Source organism: Seriola aureovittata, chromosome 15 (genome assembly GCF_021018895.1).
Source record: "Seriola aureovittata isolate HTS-2021-v1 ecotype China chromosome 15, ASM2101889v1, whole genome shotgun sequence".
Taxonomy (NCBI): Eukaryota; Metazoa; Chordata; class Actinopteri; order Carangiformes; family Carangidae; genus Seriola; species Seriola aureovittata.
Window position 1 is genome coordinate 8,976,825 of NC_079378.1, and position 19,221 is coordinate 8,996,045.

At 42.6% G+C, this 19,221-nt stretch overlaps 1 protein-coding gene across 3 annotated transcripts in view; it reads left to right on the forward strand.

The window, feature by feature from the left end:
- The window catches only part of LOC130182921 (actin-binding LIM protein 3-like), a 43,458-nt gene that overhangs the window by 13,408 nt on the left and 10,829 nt on the right, over positions 1–19,221 (forward strand). For all 3 annotated transcript variants that reach the window (XM_056398134.1, XM_056398132.1, XM_056398133.1), the window contains exons 3-16: positions 673–856; positions 2,939–3,051; positions 4,718–4,844; positions 5,108–5,201; positions 5,633–5,720; positions 10,660–10,718; positions 12,164–12,244; positions 12,891–13,052; positions 13,218–13,247; positions 14,036–14,147; positions 14,458–14,559; positions 16,097–16,147; positions 18,590–18,727; positions 19,020–19,084. In XM_056398134.1, the coding sequence (XP_056254109.1) occupies positions 673–856; positions 2,939–3,051; positions 4,718–4,844; positions 5,108–5,201; positions 5,633–5,720; positions 10,660–10,718; positions 12,164–12,244; positions 12,891–13,052; positions 13,218–13,247; positions 14,036–14,147; positions 14,458–14,559; positions 16,097–16,147; positions 18,590–18,727; positions 19,020–19,084 (1,406 nt within the window). The remainder of the gene's footprint in view (positions 1–672; positions 857–2,938; positions 3,052–4,717; positions 4,845–5,107; positions 5,202–5,632; positions 5,721–10,659; positions 10,719–12,163; positions 12,245–12,890; positions 13,053–13,217; positions 13,248–14,035; positions 14,148–14,457; positions 14,560–16,096; positions 16,148–18,589; positions 18,728–19,019; positions 19,085–19,221) is intronic.

The window sequence follows — 19,221 nt, forward strand, 5'->3', positions numbered from 1 at the left end:
AAGCAAATCATCGTTCAGCCTCTTTGAAAGTGTCCAACCAACCAGCTCAGCAGAAGCCTCCTCGCCCTCAGCACAGCTGGACCAGAAGCAATCATTTGGCTGAAAGACTTTGCATTTGCTAAATAAAAGCCATATATCAAGCTGTCAGTACATATCGTTAACACAGTGTGTGTATATCTGTGTGCGCTCACCAGTCTCTGCCTGGACATGCATCTATCAAACAACACTGCCTCCATAAATACATATAAAGCTGTGTATTGTATGTAAACATGGTCTATATGTATTTTTTTTTTTCATATGCACAGACAACCATAACATAATTTATAAATTAAACAGATTAGATGGTTAGTGGTCTAATCCCCAAAACCAGATTACAGTATTAACCCTTTAAAGGTCAGACAGGAGAACAGATTGCACTCTCAACAACCCCAACCCGTCGACCACCGCACACACGCACACTGTGAGCTACCCTCAATCCAGAAGGGGAAACTCCTAGATTAGTGAATTAATACTGGTGCAAAAGGTAAAAGTTGTAATATTTGTGCGAAAGAACCTGTGTTTTTTGGTGCCTGCCACACCACAATGTCCTGTACTCAATGTTAGTTTAAGTTTTCCTTGTATTTCTAAAGAATGACATTAACCAGCTCAGTTTTTTTCTCTCCATCTGCTCAGTGTGTGGCTGTGACTTGGTTCACTCGGGTTTCTTCCACCACTCTGGAGAGTACATCTGTACCGAGGACTACCAGCGACTCTATGGGACCCAGTGTGACAGCTGTGAGCAGTACATCACTGGAGAGGTGGTGTCTGCCCTGGGGAGGACGTACCACCCACACTGCTTCGTCTGCAGCGTCTGCAGGTAAAGGAAAAGAGTTTGAACATTTTCAAACGTGAGATGTTGTAGAACAGACATGTAATTTAGACATTTTTCAAATGTATAAAAAGAAATATATAATATATGATAGATAGTGTACTAGAAATTATATGCTTTTATATTATATTATATGGGCTGAGGGAGTGGTAGTGGAATTAAGATATATCTCTCAGTGAATCTACTACATTTCACTTCTAACACCATCATTTACAGCTCTGCAGTGTGTCATGTCCTCAGGGATCCTCCTGGCACTGTTTCATCTCTAACTTGCGATGACAAAAACAACAGCAACAAATGAGACTCTCACGGGGCACCACATCCTGTGGATTAATGACTGCAAGTCTGTTCACCTGCCACAGGTGGCACTTTACAAGTGAAATACATTGATGTATGCCAACTGCTATAAAGTTCCTATGTATGCGTTTTTTTTTTTCAATTGATCACACACCAGAGCAGATCATCTGCACGTTGTACACTGGTGTGACTGCTGCAGCATCTTGACACTATTCAGAAGAACTGTTGGTGCTTCCTGTCGTGTGCTGAAACCGGGTTTATCACAAAGTGCTTTACTGAAAATAAAAGAATGAAGGATGGGAAGACGAGTAAAGTACAATATTTGTTTACTCTGGTCACCCAGGTTTTGAATATAACAGCAAATAGAGTGTTTTATTTTGGACACGTAATTTAAAATGAATTGGAATTGTTATCTTACTAGAGAAAAGGGAACTTTAGTTATTTACTTTTCCACTAGACAATCCTAGGGCGCTTGTGAGAGACACATTTTAAAAAAAAAAAAAAAGTAAAAAAAAGAAAAAGGAATGATCGAAATTGAAGCAGCTATCAGCAGAAGCAGCAGAGTGTTGGTGCCCTTTGGTGTCTACTTCCCATTAATGCAACTTGCATCTTTCAAACTCCACACCCCCAGGCCACCGGTGTTACCTGTGTATCAGAATGGAGCAGGAAGCTGCAGAAGAAGAGCTTTGAAAAATATATATTTTTTAAATGAAACACTTCATATGGAAGATATGCTTCATGACTGTTGGCTGGTCCCACTTTAATCATCATATGCCATATAAATCTGGTGTTGGCTTCATTTCAGTTCACTTAAAGCTGACTGGTATAAGTGTGAGTGGTAAATAGTTCAGTCCGTAGGCTAACGGTCAGTCAGTGTTTGAGATGAAGAGATGGATCATTAGGTTTTAGTTTGCTTATACTAGACAGTGTTCCCCTGTGTGTGTGTGTGTGTGTGTGTGTGTGTGTGTGTGTGTGTGTGTGTGTGTGTGTGTGTGTGTGTGTGTGTGTGTGTGTGTGTGTGTGTGTGTGTGTGTGTGTGTGCGTGCGTGCGTGCGTGCGTGCGTGCGTGCGTGCGTGCGTGCGTGCGTGCGTGCGTGTACCCACTCTACTAATGAGAACACATTACACTGAGATTGCGAATGAAGCTTATTCATCTTGAAAATGGCTGAGTCAGCACATTGCTGTAAAATTGTGTCTCACGAATGAGTTTTTTTTGGGGTCAAAACATAAACTCGGCTCCCACAACAACCTCTCTGAGTCCAAAACTCTAAAATATACAAATATATACAGCTGGGCAGTGTAGTGATACAATTGTCTGACATCTGTCATTGTAATTGTAGTGTGTGATTTTTTTTTTTAATCGATTTTTTTTTTGTTTGTTTCAGCCCTGTTTGCTAGGAATTTGTTTGGCCAGTTATGTTTTGAGGGAGAGATAACTGCCTGCTGCCTGAATTATACCCAGTGGGAAAGTTTTTTTCTAGGGAACAAAGTGCTATGTCACCGTACTGCATGGAAGTCGTTAGGGAGTTGGCCAGCTGGATGGAAGACGTCCAAAGCGCAGGACTTAGACATCATGACTTTGACAACACTGTATATCGTTAAATTTAGGCAACAAAACAGGCTAAAATAAAACGATGCTAAAGAGCATCGAAGAATTTCTGTGCTGCCATATCTGCATGACTTTACTGAAATGTTCTGTGTGTGTGTGTGTGTGTGTGTGTGTGTGTGTGTGTGTGTGTGTGTGTGTGTGTGTGTGTGTGTGTGTGGTTTCAGGAGTCCGTTCCCAATCGGCGACAGGGTGACCTTCTGTGGGAAGAAGTGTGTGTGTCAGCAGTGCTCACACTCTCTGAACAGCGACAAGCCCGTCAAGGTCCACGGACCAAGCTGTAAGGAAACAAACACAGACACACACACACTTCTAAGTGTGTGCCACACCAATACATGCAGACACATGAAATCTTACACTGAGCAAATGTTATGTTTCTGTAATGTGTGGTGTGTTATGGGCGATCTACCCAGAGCTGTGTCGTTATTCACAATTATTGCCTGAAATTCTGGAGCAATGCAGTACAGGCTAAAATAGAAACTGAATTGGTTCTTCATATTACCATCGGCCTTGGAGCACTGGATTGTGGGAATCTATGGGCCCTAGAGAGCACATTAGTCTTTGACCATGCCTGTGATGCTAATAATAAGTAAAACTTTTTGTTCTACATAAAGAGGAACACAGTAATCACATCTGTAATCGTCAGCTTACTGGCTTTTTTTGTGCGTCTTCCGCTGCACCTGATGGTCTTCATCAGCAAATGGAACTAGTTTTTCTCCTTTTCTAACAAGTGCGAAAAACAGCTTAAAGAAATAGCCCTATACATTTTAGGTGAATTCCATGAAGAGACCCAAAACCAGTTTTAGTCCGTCTCTCAATAGTTGTTGAATTCCCCACCCCTTTTTTTTCACTCTCAGCCCCAAGGCCATTTGTTCCTTCCAAACATTTGACTCTTTAAAAATGAGTCATAAATCTTTCGTCCTTTTTAAAACAGTTAAGTAATTAGCAGCCGGGCGCTACCGTTTTTATCAAACATTACCAAAACAGGAGTAAATAGTGCATTTTGTGCAGACTATTTTCAGGTGCGGATTAGTAGACAACTGGTGCTCTGGTCAGTATCTACAGAAGCAGGACAGGGTGTTTTGCGAGTGAGTCAGAGTAAACTGCAGCACCCAAAATGGTAATTGAAGCATCATGTCACCCTGTGCGACACTGTGGCTCAGTGATGGGTTTGTAATCATTTTTGACACCAGTGGAGCTCAGATGAATAAGACGCAGTATATTAGGCTTTGGCCAACCTTCTCCTTTAATATAGATTAGTGTTATAGCATCAGGCGGCTACACTACAGCTAAAAATAGCACACACTCTCTGGCCAGTTAGAATCAAGAAATGTCGGTGATGTAGTCGACTGATATTTAATTGAAATTAGTCTTTACTTCCTGATTCATCCAGTATGTAAGTTGGCGTTGTTCCCCCACAGGTGAAAAACACCAAAAGAGTTGTACCATCCACCCGCTGAACGCTGCAAAACACAGCCACCTTCCCTGCAGCTACACACACACACACACACACACACACACAACACACACACACACACACACACACACACACACACACACACACAGAGACACAGAAGGTGGCCCGCTGCTCCAGGTAGTCTTGTGGCCTGGTTCTGGTAGCTCCATCTGGCGAAGGCAGTGTGACTATCACAACAGGATAGAGAGGGATGACGAGGAGGAAGAGAAGGAGAAAAGGAGTGATGAGAGAGGATGGCAGAGCAGAGAGGCAAGGACAGAGAGGAAGGATGATGAATGGAAAAAATGTTGAAGCTGCTCTTATCTTAATTGTGTGTTCTCTCATCGCTGCATTTCCTCCTCCTCTCCTCTCCTCTCCGCTCCTCTCCTCTGTTCCTCTCCTCCTCTCCTCTCCTCTCTTCCTCTCCTCCTCTCCTCCTCTCCTCCTCTCCTCTCCTCTCCTCCTCTCCTCCTCTCCTCCTCTCCTCCAGACTGTGCAGGCTGTGGCGAGGAGATCAAACAGGGTCAGTCTCTGCTGGCTCTGGAGAGACAGTGGCACGTCAGTTGTTTTAAATGCCGAACGTGCGGCTGTGCGCTCACTGGAGAGTACATCAGCAAGTAGGTGGCCTGACCCCCCCCCCCCTCCCCCTGTCTGTACATTTTTAAGCGAATATCAAAGATTTCCTCGAGATATCCACATCCTCTCTTTTGAAAAGCTAAAATCGCTGCTTGTGTGTGGGCTGGTAAATCTGAAGCCTCACAATAATGATAATGAACTTGCTTAAAACACCTTCAGTTTTTGCTGCAGCTGATTGAGGATAGATGACAGTGGCCAGGAGGTAGATTTCAACTGACTACAGCTTCCTCTCTGTCTCTGGCAGGGATGGGAAACCTTACTGTGAGACCGACTACCACACACAGTTTGGGATCAGGTGTGAGGGCTGTAACAGGTACATCAGCGGCAGAGTCCTTGAAGTGAGTGCATTTGTCCATATTCATAGACATGTGTGGTTTATGTGACGGTCTATGCTTAAGACAGATGGGAACGAGAGGAAGAGACAAGTGTGGGTTTTTTGTACATGTATGAAAAAAAGCGTGTGTCTGTCTATAAAAAGCTGCAAAAAAAAAAAAACCCGCAGCTGTCCCTCTTTAAATGACTGAAGTGTTGACTGGTGGCAAAGCAGCTTTGGAAAACCAACAATGCAACGCTCTCTCATCTCCTCTTCCCTATTCATTCCTTTCTTATCACGCCTCTCCCCATTCTTCACTCCTCATTGTTTTTCTCTATTTCTTATCGCCACTCTGTCCTCGTTTCCTCATTTGTGTCATTTGCTCTCTCTGCCTATTTATTTCTTCTTGCATCTTCCTTTCCTTTCCTTTCCTTTCCACCCTTTCTTCTCCTCCAGGCTGGAGGGAAGCATTACCACCCCACCTGTGCCAGGTGTGCCCGCTGTCACATGATGTTCCTGGAAGGAGAGGAGATGTACCTCACAGGTGAGGGAAAACAATATATATATATATATATATATATATATATATATATATACAGTATATATACACTATATTTAAAACTGACAGAGTAGATTTTTTGTTTTGTGAATAGACTGTGCGCACACAAAGGTGCTTCTGCAGTGTTGTACAGTTAACAGGCATAAAAATAGACTTGTATCATCTATTGAATTAGCCGTTCCCTCCAAGTATCCAGATGGCCCGAGTGTTTCCACTGCATCTGTGGAAGAGTGTGTGTGTGTGTGTGCGTGTGTGCGCGTATGTGTGTGAGATGGTGAGTCAGAGAGAAGTAGGATACAGCCACCTGATAAATGGCTGCTTTTAACAAGTACCGCTATATAAGTTATTGATCTCACATGTAACACTCATTACTACTCTCAAAGACACACACACACACACACACACACACCTTCCCCCATCTGATGTTTTCTTGATACACACAAAGGTTGGAGTCAATTACCTCTCAACCTTCGCCCCTGCTGCTGTGTCCATTATTCTGCGCCGCCACTGACAGAATTAATCTAAATGAAAGCGGCCGACCGCCAGAGGTTTAAATTGTTTTCTCTTTTAATTAAAGTTAATAAGCTCAATCATGGATTGAAATACAGGTTGATGTGAGGACACTGGTAAACTTACTCAGCCAAATGTCCCACACATTAGATTCACGATCATCTATTTTGCATTAGCAGTTATGTTTAGGAAGAAATGTGCTGTGATATCAGCTGAAATGTTTCTATAGAACTGCATGTAATATGCAAAAATATGATAAAATGGATTTATTGAGTTACAGTGCAATAAAAAAAAGTGTGATGGTCACATGGAAATAAAAACAACATGTTGAGATTGGGCTGGTGGATGGTGCATAGACATTTGCCTTTAATCTTTGAGTCCTATTTTTACATCCTGTCTCGTCAGTGTTAATCGTCAGTGAAATTAAATTATTCAACCGTGACCCTTGTCTTTCCTTGACCTTAGTCCTAACCACACTTTCGGTTACACACTGTACATATCCTGTGTATTGTAGGAATAACCAGTTCAAACTGTTGGTTGTGAATACGTTTGCACATAGATACGATTTAAACATGAAGAAAAATGAGCAGCACTTCCGTGACAACATGAAGTTAATGCAGATTACAACATACTGTACTGTACAGGCCACACCTGAAAATAAATCTGACCTGTGGGCATGAAGGTGGAATTGAAGAAGAAATTCAAATAGTACCACTAAAGGAAGCGCAGCACCCTGAGCTGTAGGTGTATAAAGACATTTTGTGTAACACAGAAAACTTGGCCCAACTGAGCTGAATCCAGATTAAATGTGCAGCTACTGTATCGTCACACGTGGCTGACACACACTGTGTCCCAGAGTCGCCACGCAGGTTGACACCTCCTGTTTCACCTCATTGACATTCCGCTGCTGCGCTCACAGCCGCCACTAAAACCAAGCATTTGCATATTGTACTTGAAGTCTGTGTGTGTGTGTGTGTGTGTGTGTGTGTGTGTGTGTGTGTGTGTGTGCGCTTGTGTGTGCATTCTAATCTGTAAATACATGTGAGCGACATCCTTGGTGTATCTACTTGAATACATGTTTGCACATTTGTGTGTCTGCATGTGAAAGCAGGTGTGTGTGTGTGTGTGTGTGTGTGCTGAGCTCCAGTGAGATGCCCCAAGGTTACATTCCCTCCTTTTGATGACTTCAGACATGTAGGAGGGCTGAGCAATCACCCTCGTGAGACACACTCAATTACGACACACACACACACACACACACACACACAACGTGTGCACACACACTCTTGCAATCAATTTCATGATGCATGTCCGGAATAAAAAGTGGGGTGTGTGTGTGTGTGTGTGTGTGTGTGTGTGTGTTGGAGAAGGGAGTGGAAGTTAGGAACTGAATGAACAGATTGATATAAATAGTTTGATCATCGTCTCATCAATCAACAATCAACGGAGTGAAGATTCAGTGTGGAGGTAGTTCCCCTCCTGTTCACTGATTTCAAACACCTCCACTATGTTCTCAATGACTTTGACATAACTCAGGCTGCAGGTCTTGGTGGGTGTTGTTGCTCAGGTGGTGCAGATGTTGAATCTCATACCTTATTCTTGCAGGTTTACAGCTGAATGATATGCAAAAAAAAACATGAGTTCAGTTGGAATGGTCTTTTTTACATTTAATCTTCACTGGAAAAAATACAAAAATGATGTGGATGTGATTCTTGCTGGAGCTTGTACCAAACAAGCATGTTACTTTATGTCTGTAAAATATGATTTGTAGGCCGGGGCGTCTCTGTAGCCCCAGAACGCTTCGTTTATGGTATGTTGTGGCACATTTTACCTTTATCAAATAACTTGCAGCTCCAGCGATTTGGATATTGCACCTGGCCGTATTGCTTTTTCAATAATAGTTCACCTCTAACTGCAGCTAGAAATTACGACCATTTGTGATTAAACTACTGTATCCTTTTTTAATGGCCTGCTACAAGTTAACAGAGTCCAAACTGACATAAGATTTTTCCATTTTAGCAGCTCTAACCAGCAATTAAGCAAATGTACATTGATCAACAACTGGTTTCAGGCATATTCAGATTTACATGCCATCAAACCTGTTGAGGAAAGGAGCTGGCCCTGTGGTCAAAAACATTATGAGCCCAAAAAAAACAGTGTCTGTATCATTTTGTTAAAGTGAAGAACATTTATTTGGTTCTTAATTTGACAGTTGAAGCTTTCGGTTGCATCTCTGACTACAGTTGACTGATTTTTTTTTTTTTTCTATTGAAAAGTATGAAGTGCACGCGCTCGTCAATGATTCACTCACCTTCCCCTCTTTTTTTACTCTCTCAACAAATACTCAGTATAAAACACGAAGGCCAGCGGACACACAGCAGGTATCAGAATGGAAACATCAGTCTTGCTGCTGTTTCTCATGGCAGCATGATTCAGCAAAAAGCAAAAAAAAAACAAACACCTGAGGCCATTTAAATATCTGCAGCTTTACAGCATGTAGCATTAGAATTTCAAATAGCGTGAGCACAGATGTCAGTACTGTTTCGCTAGATTTACACTGGCCGCCTTCTTCCTCTCTTTTGAATATCACCGGTCAAGATAAGAAGGTCAGTTCGGTCGATCGATTAACCTCGTTTTGCATAAAGTTAAGACGAGGAGAAAAATAAAAGTCTGCGTAAAAATAGATAAACATAGCAACACTTTCCTGTGTGAGCAAGAAAAAAATAAAAAGACAGAGGCACTCAGGAGTAACATCTGAAGGATTATCTTGTGTCAAATTTTAGTCAGCTAATTTTCTAAGAACTGATTTCGGCTCTGTGTTTTGGATCGAGCTCCGTTCCTCCGCATCATTTAGATTCTCCTCATCCGGGAGATAAAAGATCCCAAGTCCAAGGCCATACATCTGTTCGGCAGCAAAGATGAGGAGCGTGGGCAGGACGGGGGCGCACTGAATCACCACGCATGGTTTCTGTCTACAGTATTGATTTTGTGCGCGGGTGTGCGTGTGCGTGTGAGTGTGTGTGGTTGTTTGCGTGTGTATCCTCCTTCTTTTTGCCGCTCTGTGTGTGTGTGTGTGTGTGCGCGCGCGCGTGCGTGCAGGTCAGATTTATGGTGTTGATAGTGGTTGTATATTAGAGTCATGATCAGCTAACTGGCTGGCCTGCATTGCCCCAGGGCCTGAGAAAATGATACAGAGTCAGCGAGTGTGTGTGTGTGTGTGTGTGTGTGTGTGTGTGTGTGTGTGTGTGTGTGTGTGTGTGTGTTCACAGCGGATATATTAGCGTCATTATCACTATCAGATCCACATGCATATAACATCCTGACATTAGTGGTTTACTGTTATGAATAAGATCTACTATAATAGCCTTCATTCATCCCCTCTGTGCTCGTCTGCTCTACACTTTCCTCCTCCTCTCCTTCCTCTTCCTCTCCTTTGACTTTGACTTTGTTCTTTCCTTTTCCTCTGTTCTGTCTCTTCTCTCTCAGGACACCTCCTTCATTCCTCTTTTGACCTCTTGTTCTGGATTAATTCAATTCAGTGAAAGTCAGAAAGCGCCTTCTGCAAAGCGTGATGTTGCTAACGCAGTCCTTCTCTTTATCATGCTTGTGCACAGACTATATTGCCAAATTATAAAAGAAATAATACAGAATGAGTAATATTGTACTTGTACTGCATGAACATATGCTCTGTCTTGCCTGTCTCTGTCTTTCTTGCTCTCTGTCTCTCTCTCTCACACAATGACTGAGGATTTAGGCTTGATTTTTCACTCGAGTCATTTATGTCCTTCAGCATAAAGAAAAGCAGCTCTCTCTCTCTCTCTCTCTCTCTCTCTCTCTCTCTCTCTCTCTCTCTCTCTCTCTCTCTCTCTCTCTCTCTCTCTCTCTCTTGACACTAGATCAAAAGTGAGGGGATCATCAAAGTCAGGAGGATTCATTATCTTATGGCCGTGAATGTTTGCACAAAACTGCACTGCAATCCATCCAGTAGTCGTTGAGATATTTCAGTCTGGACCAAAGTGCCGGACAGACTGACATTATCATCCCCAGAGCCGCGCTGCTGCCTGGCTAAATATTCTCTTTGTCTCCGTCTTCCTCTTTGTTTATCTGTGTTGGGAGACCAGAAGACTTACATCCTCTGTCCTCAGACCAGACACGCCGCCTCCACAGGGTTTACACCCTGCCTCCTGTGTATATATATGTGTGTGTGTGTGTGTGTGTGTGTGTATATGTGTATATATGTGTGTGTGTGCGTCTGTGTGGTTGATTGATGTTGATGCACTTGAGAAAGGCTGATCTACTCTTCATAGGATCCCATAAAACTGTGTGACTGCTGCCCACACACAATAAACAAAGTCGACTGAGCTAAAATCATGTATTTGTGTGTGTGCGTGTGTGTGTGTGCGTGTGTGTCCAGGTTCAGAGGTTTGGCACCCCATGTGTAAAGAAGCAGCTCGGCTGGAGAGAAAACTGAGGGTGAGTGATACTAAAATACCAGCCGCCCCCGCCTCCTCTCTCTGTTTCTGTTTCTGTCCTCTGTGTTCCTCCTCGTCTTTCTGTGCCTCATATTTTCATTCTTGGTTTACAAGCTACGTGACATTGTTCTTAGCATTTTAAGAAATCAACTAAAACAAAGCAGCCGTAAGTATTGTTTTAGAGAAAGGTTTTCTGTTTGTTTTTAACCTTGCCCTTCACTAATAAAATGCTTAAAAATGAGATGTTATACATTTGATACCATTTTATATATTTTACAATACCACAGTTTACACAGGAGAGACGGAAGAGTTTCCAAACTAGTCTTGTAGCTTTATTTGGCAGAGCATTAGAAATAGTCTTGTTTTCAAAAAAGCATTTTATTGAAATATTTATAAGGGCTGTACTTTTGGCAGCTGTCTGCCAGCAAGACAGTGTTGTCATGAAAATGCAAATAATTCGATGTGGGTTCATCACACGTTGTTGCCGGTTTGGAAAAATGCATTGTATATGAACCGGGCAACAAACTGCTGAACATTCGCCTGGTTAGTGATTACTGATAATTATAACAATTAATTAATGAGTTAGTAATTACAAAAAAGAAAACACTGTCTATTACAGTCTTTGTCTCATTGGTTATCTTAATCCCCTTGTCATTATCATCTTTGTATTGAAAGTGATGTTATTTACCCAGTGGCATTAGCAGGCAGGAATGTAATTCATGTCAGTATAGTTCTAGTTACACTGTAAAAGTGTAAAAAATAAATTAGGCAACCACCTGCAAAGTCTTTCTAACTTCAGGCCCAGCCAATTGTTCTATATTATTGTCTATGTTAAGTTTATCAAACCTACTTATTGCTCGTGTTGCTTTTACTTATTGCTGTAAGTTTGGCACAAAGGTTTTATTATTAAGAGCTGACTCTTTTCCAGTAAAGTACTTTTTTTTTTGTCAGTAAATTATTTTTCAGTTTTTAATTTCAATTGTACATTTAGTCAACACAGGCGTACTGTGAAACCTCTGAAGTGGCTCCACAACTTAAATACACAAGTTAGCAGACACACTTTGTAGTGAAGTTATCGGGACTCACACACTTTCACTGAAGTCAGAGACTGGCTCGCTCTCTACTAAAATTTGTACGTTAAATGGTGCAAAGCTATATTTCTAAATAAGTCTGAACAACTTATAATCTTTGTTTCTGCCAAAGAATATACAGTAAGTTTGTGTTTTTGCAGTGAATCCAATAAAAAATAAATATTAAAGAAAGATCATTATAACAACTTGCTGTTGCTTAGAGATGAGATTTTTATGCTTTGTCAAATCAGTGATAGTGTCAGACGTACTTAATTGTGTAACATTGTGGATGATGTTTTTATTATCATTATCATTTCTTCAAGCTGTTGTATCTGACCTTTTGACCTCGAGCTTGATCTGACGTTTGTCCCACCAGCTGAGACGTACCTCTGAGACGGCGTCCATTTCTCCTCCAGGCTCCTCGCCTCTCCTCGGATCTCCTCACCGGCTCATCTGTGTGAGTAGCTGTTGTCACCATGGTAACGGCAACACCGCCATAGTTATGCCCCTCGGCTGTCACTGTCACAGCCGTCAATCAGATATAACCGACAGAGACAGAACCTCGGATTTCCCTGAAAGCTCATTCTGTCTGCGCTGTCTGTCTCTGAGCAAAGTTTCTGTCTGTCTGTCTGTCTGTCTGTCTGTCTGTCTGTCTGTCTGTCTGTCTGTCTGTCTGTCTGTCTGTCTGTCTGTCCGTCTGTCTGTCTGTCTGTGTCCCCACTTCGCTATTAATACTGGGGTGTCTGCAGCGCTTTACAACCTATTATGAGTAATAATAATACATTTAATATTAAGACCTTTAATTACAGCTGTACCATCATACTCAAAGTTAAAAGGTGTAAACAAAAATAGAAAGTCTTTATACAGGAAATGTATTTACATTGTCATCAAACAGGCTTTCATTCTGTGTATCTGTGTCTTTATATGTCTCCCAACACGTCTGTCATCACACCTCTTTGGATTTTGTCTCCCTTGGTTCCTTCCTGTGTTTGTGTCCAGTTTTCTGTTTATGACGCAGTTTCCTTTAACTCTCTCTCTCCCTCTCTCTCTCTCTCTCTCTCTCTCTCTCTCTGTCTCTCTCTCTCTCTCTCTCTCTCTCGCAGTCTAAGGCTGACGGTGATGTTTTGGGCTATAAGCAGCTGGCGGCTCTGCCCAGGGTCAAAGCCATATATGACATCCAGCGGCCTGACATCATCCCTTATCAGGCCGACCATGCGCACACACACCTCTCAGGCGACGCTCTTGAGCGATACAGCTGTGGACAGGTACGCACACATATACACAAACACACAAACACACAATCAATACAACAGTAGCGGCCCCCAGGGGATTCTGAGTCTGACAAAAATCAGATAAAAATGACGTTCACTATAACTCTCGCCTATAATAATCAATAATGAGAAATATTTTTCACTCCCCCTCTTATCCAGTCATTGAGCTCCTTATCGCCGTACTCTCATGTAAGTACTCCACCCTCTTCACCTCTCTATCCAATGGATGACATGACACGTGTTATGCAAAGAGCAGGGAAGGATGTAACACGTGCTTCTGTATTTAATCAATCGATCATAACACTTAACATTTACAAACAGTGAAGTTGACTGTGATGGATCAACTACCTGTAGCAAGGATCAGCACTGATACTGAGCTGAGCAGATAGTGAGATGCTGGTAGATGTAGTTTTTAACCTTCAGACAGAACCATGCTAGCTGCTCTTTTCCCACAGTTTCTAGTGACTCTGCTTAACTAAGCTAACTTCCTGCTGGCTATAGCTTCATATTTTTTGCACAGACATGAGCATGATATTGATCTTCTCATCTAACCTTTAGAATTAGTGTATTTCCCAAAATGTCAAAATCTTCATTCATAGTTAAAGAGGCTATAACATTCAAAAGAAAACAGTGTGGTTCTTTTGCACTCACAGTTTACACTCTTTCATCTGAACTGGTTATAACATTCACACATCACTGACCACATATCCTGCAAACACGTGTGTGTGTGTGTGTGTGTGTGTGTGTGTGTGTGTGTGTGTGTGTGTGTGTGTGTGTGTGTGTGTGTGTGAAAGCAGGTGTATGTGCGCTAAGAGGATTGCTAGCAGCACATGCACAATATAGAATATTAAACAGTTCTGGAAGTGATTAAAATTGTGTTTTGGAAGGAGCCCTGTGTTGTCTAATGAACTGCATTTAGTAAATGAAAATAGACAGCCTCTCCCTCTCTCTCTCTCCCTCTCTCTCGCTCTCTCCAGGATGTTTTGGACGGCGTGGAGCTGAGAACGAGGCGTTCCTCCAGCTCAGCCTTCACCGACTCCCCTGCACACAGCCGCCACGGAGGATCCCCACTGCATTATTATCTCCCCGGTAATGCGCCCACTCAACCGAAGACACACGCTCACACATACAGTGCATACGTGGAAAACATGAGGTCCTTAACAAGATGCACTAGCTCTATGTGTGGGTGCAGCAGGGTGTCATGTCCCGCTTTGGAGCCTCAGAATTCCCAGCAGCACCCTCAAAAAACACAGAACACACCCAAACACACCCATATGTAGTTCTTCAGCTTATACACGAGTCGGTCTCTCTGTCATCAGCCTGTCTGTCTTTCTGCTCGCCGACGTTTTGTGCCTCATGCTTTGGTTTCTCTCACTGTGATTGGCTGCGCTGACTGCAGGCAGTGAGAGTGGCAGGAGTTCACCCTATTACAGTCAGCCAGAGCCCAGGTGTGCTACACCCACCACCACCCTCCAAGCCCCCAAGCATTTCCATGTGCCAGGTAGGCCGTCATCCGTGACGCCGATACTAACCCGAACCTCCCCGCGTCAGACCGAAACCAACTCACCCTCCGAATATTCACTGTCCCTGCACCTTGTATGTCGTCACTGTAGACGCAGCTAAGACTCTAGACTAATCATTAATCATCTTCCAAACCCCACCTATTGTCATGATTTGATGATTTCACATTTTTATTGGCTTTATTATACGAGCTGAGGCAATTAGTCAGTTGCAGGAAAATTACTCAACAATGCTATTGATTATTATTAATTTTAAGATACCAAAACGTTTGCTGGTTCTAGGTTATTAATTATGAGGATTTGCTGCTGATAAAATATCCTTGGCTTTTGAACTGAATATTTACATATTGCTGAGCCTGAATTCTAATTATGATAACTGAGAAATTCATTGGTCATGAAAATGATGGTGAGATATTTTAATGAGGTCTTCACAAACATAAAAATGTGCAGTAGTTATCCTCTCCTCGGTGTTCTCCAGCGGGGAGTCTCTGTGTGTAATTGATCTTACTGATCTGGAGCTTTTGAGCCCTTTAATCTAACAGCTAATACCGGTTCATTTTATTTAAACACTCCATCAACCGTCCACTTTATCAACTTAATGCTTCCCTCCTCCCCGAATGTTTCACTCTGTCTTTGTTCCCTTCACTTTACTTTCCTCCTGCAAACCGTGCATTTGGTTCCCCTCCATCATTCCCTCCTCCCGCCTTCAGTCCATTTCTCACTGCATGTTCCCTCTCTGCGATTCTTCTGAGGCTGTTTTTCCTTGCCAGCCCTGCGACAGCACTCCCCTCATGCTTTTCAGCACGGAGCAAAATGTATTAGGTGGATGCTTTTATCCCGCGTGCCTTACAGTATCATGAGTGTGTACAAATTTAGTGTGGTTGGCCCGTTGGGAGTCAAACCTCCCAACTTCGTGGGCTTGGTGGCTCTGTGCAGAATTTGGAAGCATTTTTACTGTTTTTCTTCTTTTATATGTTGTTGCTTTATTGCGGGTTATAACATAACGTTTTAATTTTCTGTAATATGTTGTTGTGCTGCGTTTTCAGCACTCAAAGCTGAATGATTATACAGAATACACCAAATGAGAGCTGCAAGGCGCCATGTGCTCCCTGTCGTTTCTAGGTTTCTCCCTCTCCTCCACTTTATCTTTCCCTTTGCCTCTCCATCCAGCCCTCTCTCTCCACCCTTCAACTGCTCTCCTTCCTCTCTTTTATTCCTGTGCCATCTGCTGCTCTTTCCTGTAATAAGCCTGTGAATCGGCATTAATCAGCCTCTCTGCACGTCGCTCAGGTTGTCTGGATGCACGACGCCGCCTCCACCATAGCAGTTTATTACTTGTGCTGTCAGTTTTATGGTTAAGGAGACGGTAAATGTACACAACTAATTTGGTGGGACGGGATGAATAAGGAAGTCCAGATTATCTCTCCTCTCCTCTCCTCTCCTCTCCTCTCAGTCTCCTTCCCTCCTCCTTCTTTTATCTTCCTGCCACTAACTCTCTCCTTTTGCTTCTGTTCTCAGCTTCTGAGGAAACCAACATCTACAGGAAACCCCCCATCTATAAGAGACATGGTTAGTCGATTCCTCAAAATGCTGCGTGCTTTATATATATCTTTTGACAGACTGTCCACCTGTCAGCCAGTTGGGTGCTGCGTACATTGTCAATGTGTCCTTACTATGAAATGTGCTTCTGCTTGTCTGACTTAATCAATCAGAAAAGATCTGAGCTAAAGCTGAAATATACTTTCTCTCCGTCTAACATCTGGTGCTTCTGATGACATTCAGGCCTTCTCTCCGGCTTGTATGAAAAGGGAGCAGTCAGAGAAGGGTAACACGTTTTTCTCTACGATCCCGCGTAGGTTTGGTTGCGGGCTCCGTCGCAGAGTTTATGGAGGGCAACTGGATCGTTTGAACAGAAGACCAGATTGTCCAGGTTTAAATAATCATCTCAGATTCTGACTTTGACTCTGACTTTCTGTTTACTGCAGACGGTGCTAACATGTAGAGCTGAACAGATTGGCCAAGCAATTCATTGTTTTAGTAATTTACTAAGAAAGAATTCTCCTGAAATCCGTTCTATCATTTAATATTATATATATATATATATATATATATATATATATATATATATATATATATATATATGTATGTTGGTCAGACGAAATCAGCAGTTTGAAGATGTCACCGTGGGAAAATATAATGAGCATTTGTCACCTTTTCCTTCCATTGATTAATTGGGGAAAAAAAAAACAACACATGACTGTTATGACAAGGGAGGCACGTCCTTATTCAGTCATCAGCTGTAACATTACTGATCCACATTAATACAGTTTCTCTGTCAGTGACATTATAAAAGTCAGTGTTTCTGCTGCTGCATCAGCCACATTCATTCAGTCACAGCGGGCCCCAGGAATCCCTGGCTCCATATTCAATTTTGGAAAATAAGATGACTACATCTGATCATAAAAGAGAAGAGGTTTGATCTTTCGGTCCCTAATTATGACTGTGACATTCACCAAACATCACGTCCTTTATTATCCGTAGTGTGAATAAAAGTTTGATAAAGCAGATTTGGCAAAACTAAGATAAGATAAGATAAGATAAACGAAGCTCAACTAAACTAAACTAAAGAAGTATGGACTATGGATGTGCAGCTTGATAGTTTTGGTCACATCAGAAGTGAGATTACAGATTCAGTGGGTGATTCAAGAGGTGATGTAAAACTGAGAGAGGCAGTGCCAAATACTGCGAGTGTGTGGGCGATCCATCACCTGCTCTGATGGCAGGTCCGACAGACTTACAGTTCCTCAGAAACACCTCTGGATGATTTACGCCGAGCAACAAAGTGCTGACAAACCTCTCTCTCTCTCTCTCTCTCTCTCTCTCTCTCTCTCTCTCTCTCTCTCTCTCTCTCTCTCTCTCTCTCTCCACGGTCTGAGGAGGCAATCTGTGATCTGGTCTGTGTTCACGAATTTAGATTTACAGCATGAATCACTTACGGAGCAGTTTTCATATTAGTGCGCCATAATCAGGCGTATGTACTGGTTATTTAGTGTCTCAGTGTATGTCATAGTCAAACCTGGGTGCACCTCAAATACACAAAGCTTTTCGAAGACGTGTTTGGTTCTACTACCACAAGTGACAACTGAGAACAATAGTGGAGAATAAAAATCCATGTTATCTGCTTGATGTTTTTGCCTCTGGTGCATTTCATCAGGGTGTACATAAGGTCGCCTTAGCCAGAAACACGTATGCATTGCATCTTGCATCTTATCTGCATGTTACACATGAAACAGTGAAGAATGCATTTCTCCCTGTTAAATAAAGACATAACTTCCTCTCAGAAAGTCACAGATGGGGGCTGGATCTCAGCTGAGAGTGTAAGTTTGTTGTCTGCAGACAAAAAGTCGCATTGATGCATCCACAGCGTTGTCGAAATATGACCTTTGCTATATGTCACCAACTCTCCTTCTCTTAATTTCCCTGTCTCTCTTTTCACAGTCTAATAAAAGATAAAATGCCTTCAGCAATTTTCTTTTTAAATGTATTTCACACCACAAACCACCTTCCTACCGGTTGTCTGCGTTATTGCAGTCCACCTTTGATAACCTCGCTTCCTTACTGGAAGCTGTGTATCATATTCCATCACATTTCTCTGACCTCCTTTCTGTTCTCTGCTTCCTTGTTTTTGATGCGTGTCCTCTCCTCCTCCTCCCTCCCCCCTCCCTCCCGCTGTGCCCTCCCCTCTCTGTAAGTAAATGCACTACTTTGTCCGTGTTATTTCTCTTTCTGAAGACAAACTCTCTCACACTCAGGTCGGTCGAACAGTGAGACGTTTTAGGGACCAACAAGCATCGTCCCGTTGCTACCCCACTGTTTACTCTTCCCTTTCTCAGAGTCTGGTTGTTGTTTCAAACTAGATGAGGTTCTGTCGTCACAAACCGAGTGTTGAAAATGTCTCCTTATTAAAAATACATTATACGATTTTTCTTTCTGTGATCGTCTTTCCGCCAGATGGCTCCGCCTCGCCAACAGCCAATAAGAGTAAAACCAACGAGAATCTCATCAACTCCAGTCGCCTTTCCTCCTCCAACTGTAACAGCATTTATCACCCGGGCTCCAACTACTACCCTTATACTGGCTCTCCAAAAGGTACTGTTACTTCTGCACACGCCAAGTGTCACACTAAAGCAACACACTGTACAAACACCTACAGGCATCTGCTACACGTACTTAACCTGAAGAATAAGAGCCGTCATTTTAAAAAGTGAAAGTTTGAATCTTTGATGTTGACTTTTCACTTCTTTTCACTTGCTCTGTTTTACGTCCTGGCTCTGCCTCTCTCTCTCTCTCTCTCTCTCTCTCTCTCTCTCTCTCTCTCTCTCTCTCTCTCTCTCTCTCTCTCTCTCTCTCTCTCTCTCTCTCTCTCTCTCTCTCTCTCTAGTCTCCAGAGTGAGGAGGTTTTCATCTGGAGGAGAGGAGGATGGATGGAACCACAATATCAACAAGGTAAGACAGGAAGAAACCCTCCTGCTTCTCCCTTTTATATTTTAAGTGGTGTGTGTGTGTGTGTGTGTGTGTGTGTGTGTGTGTGTGTGTGTGTGTGTGTGTGTGTGTGTGTGTGTGTGTGTGTTAATATTTAATGC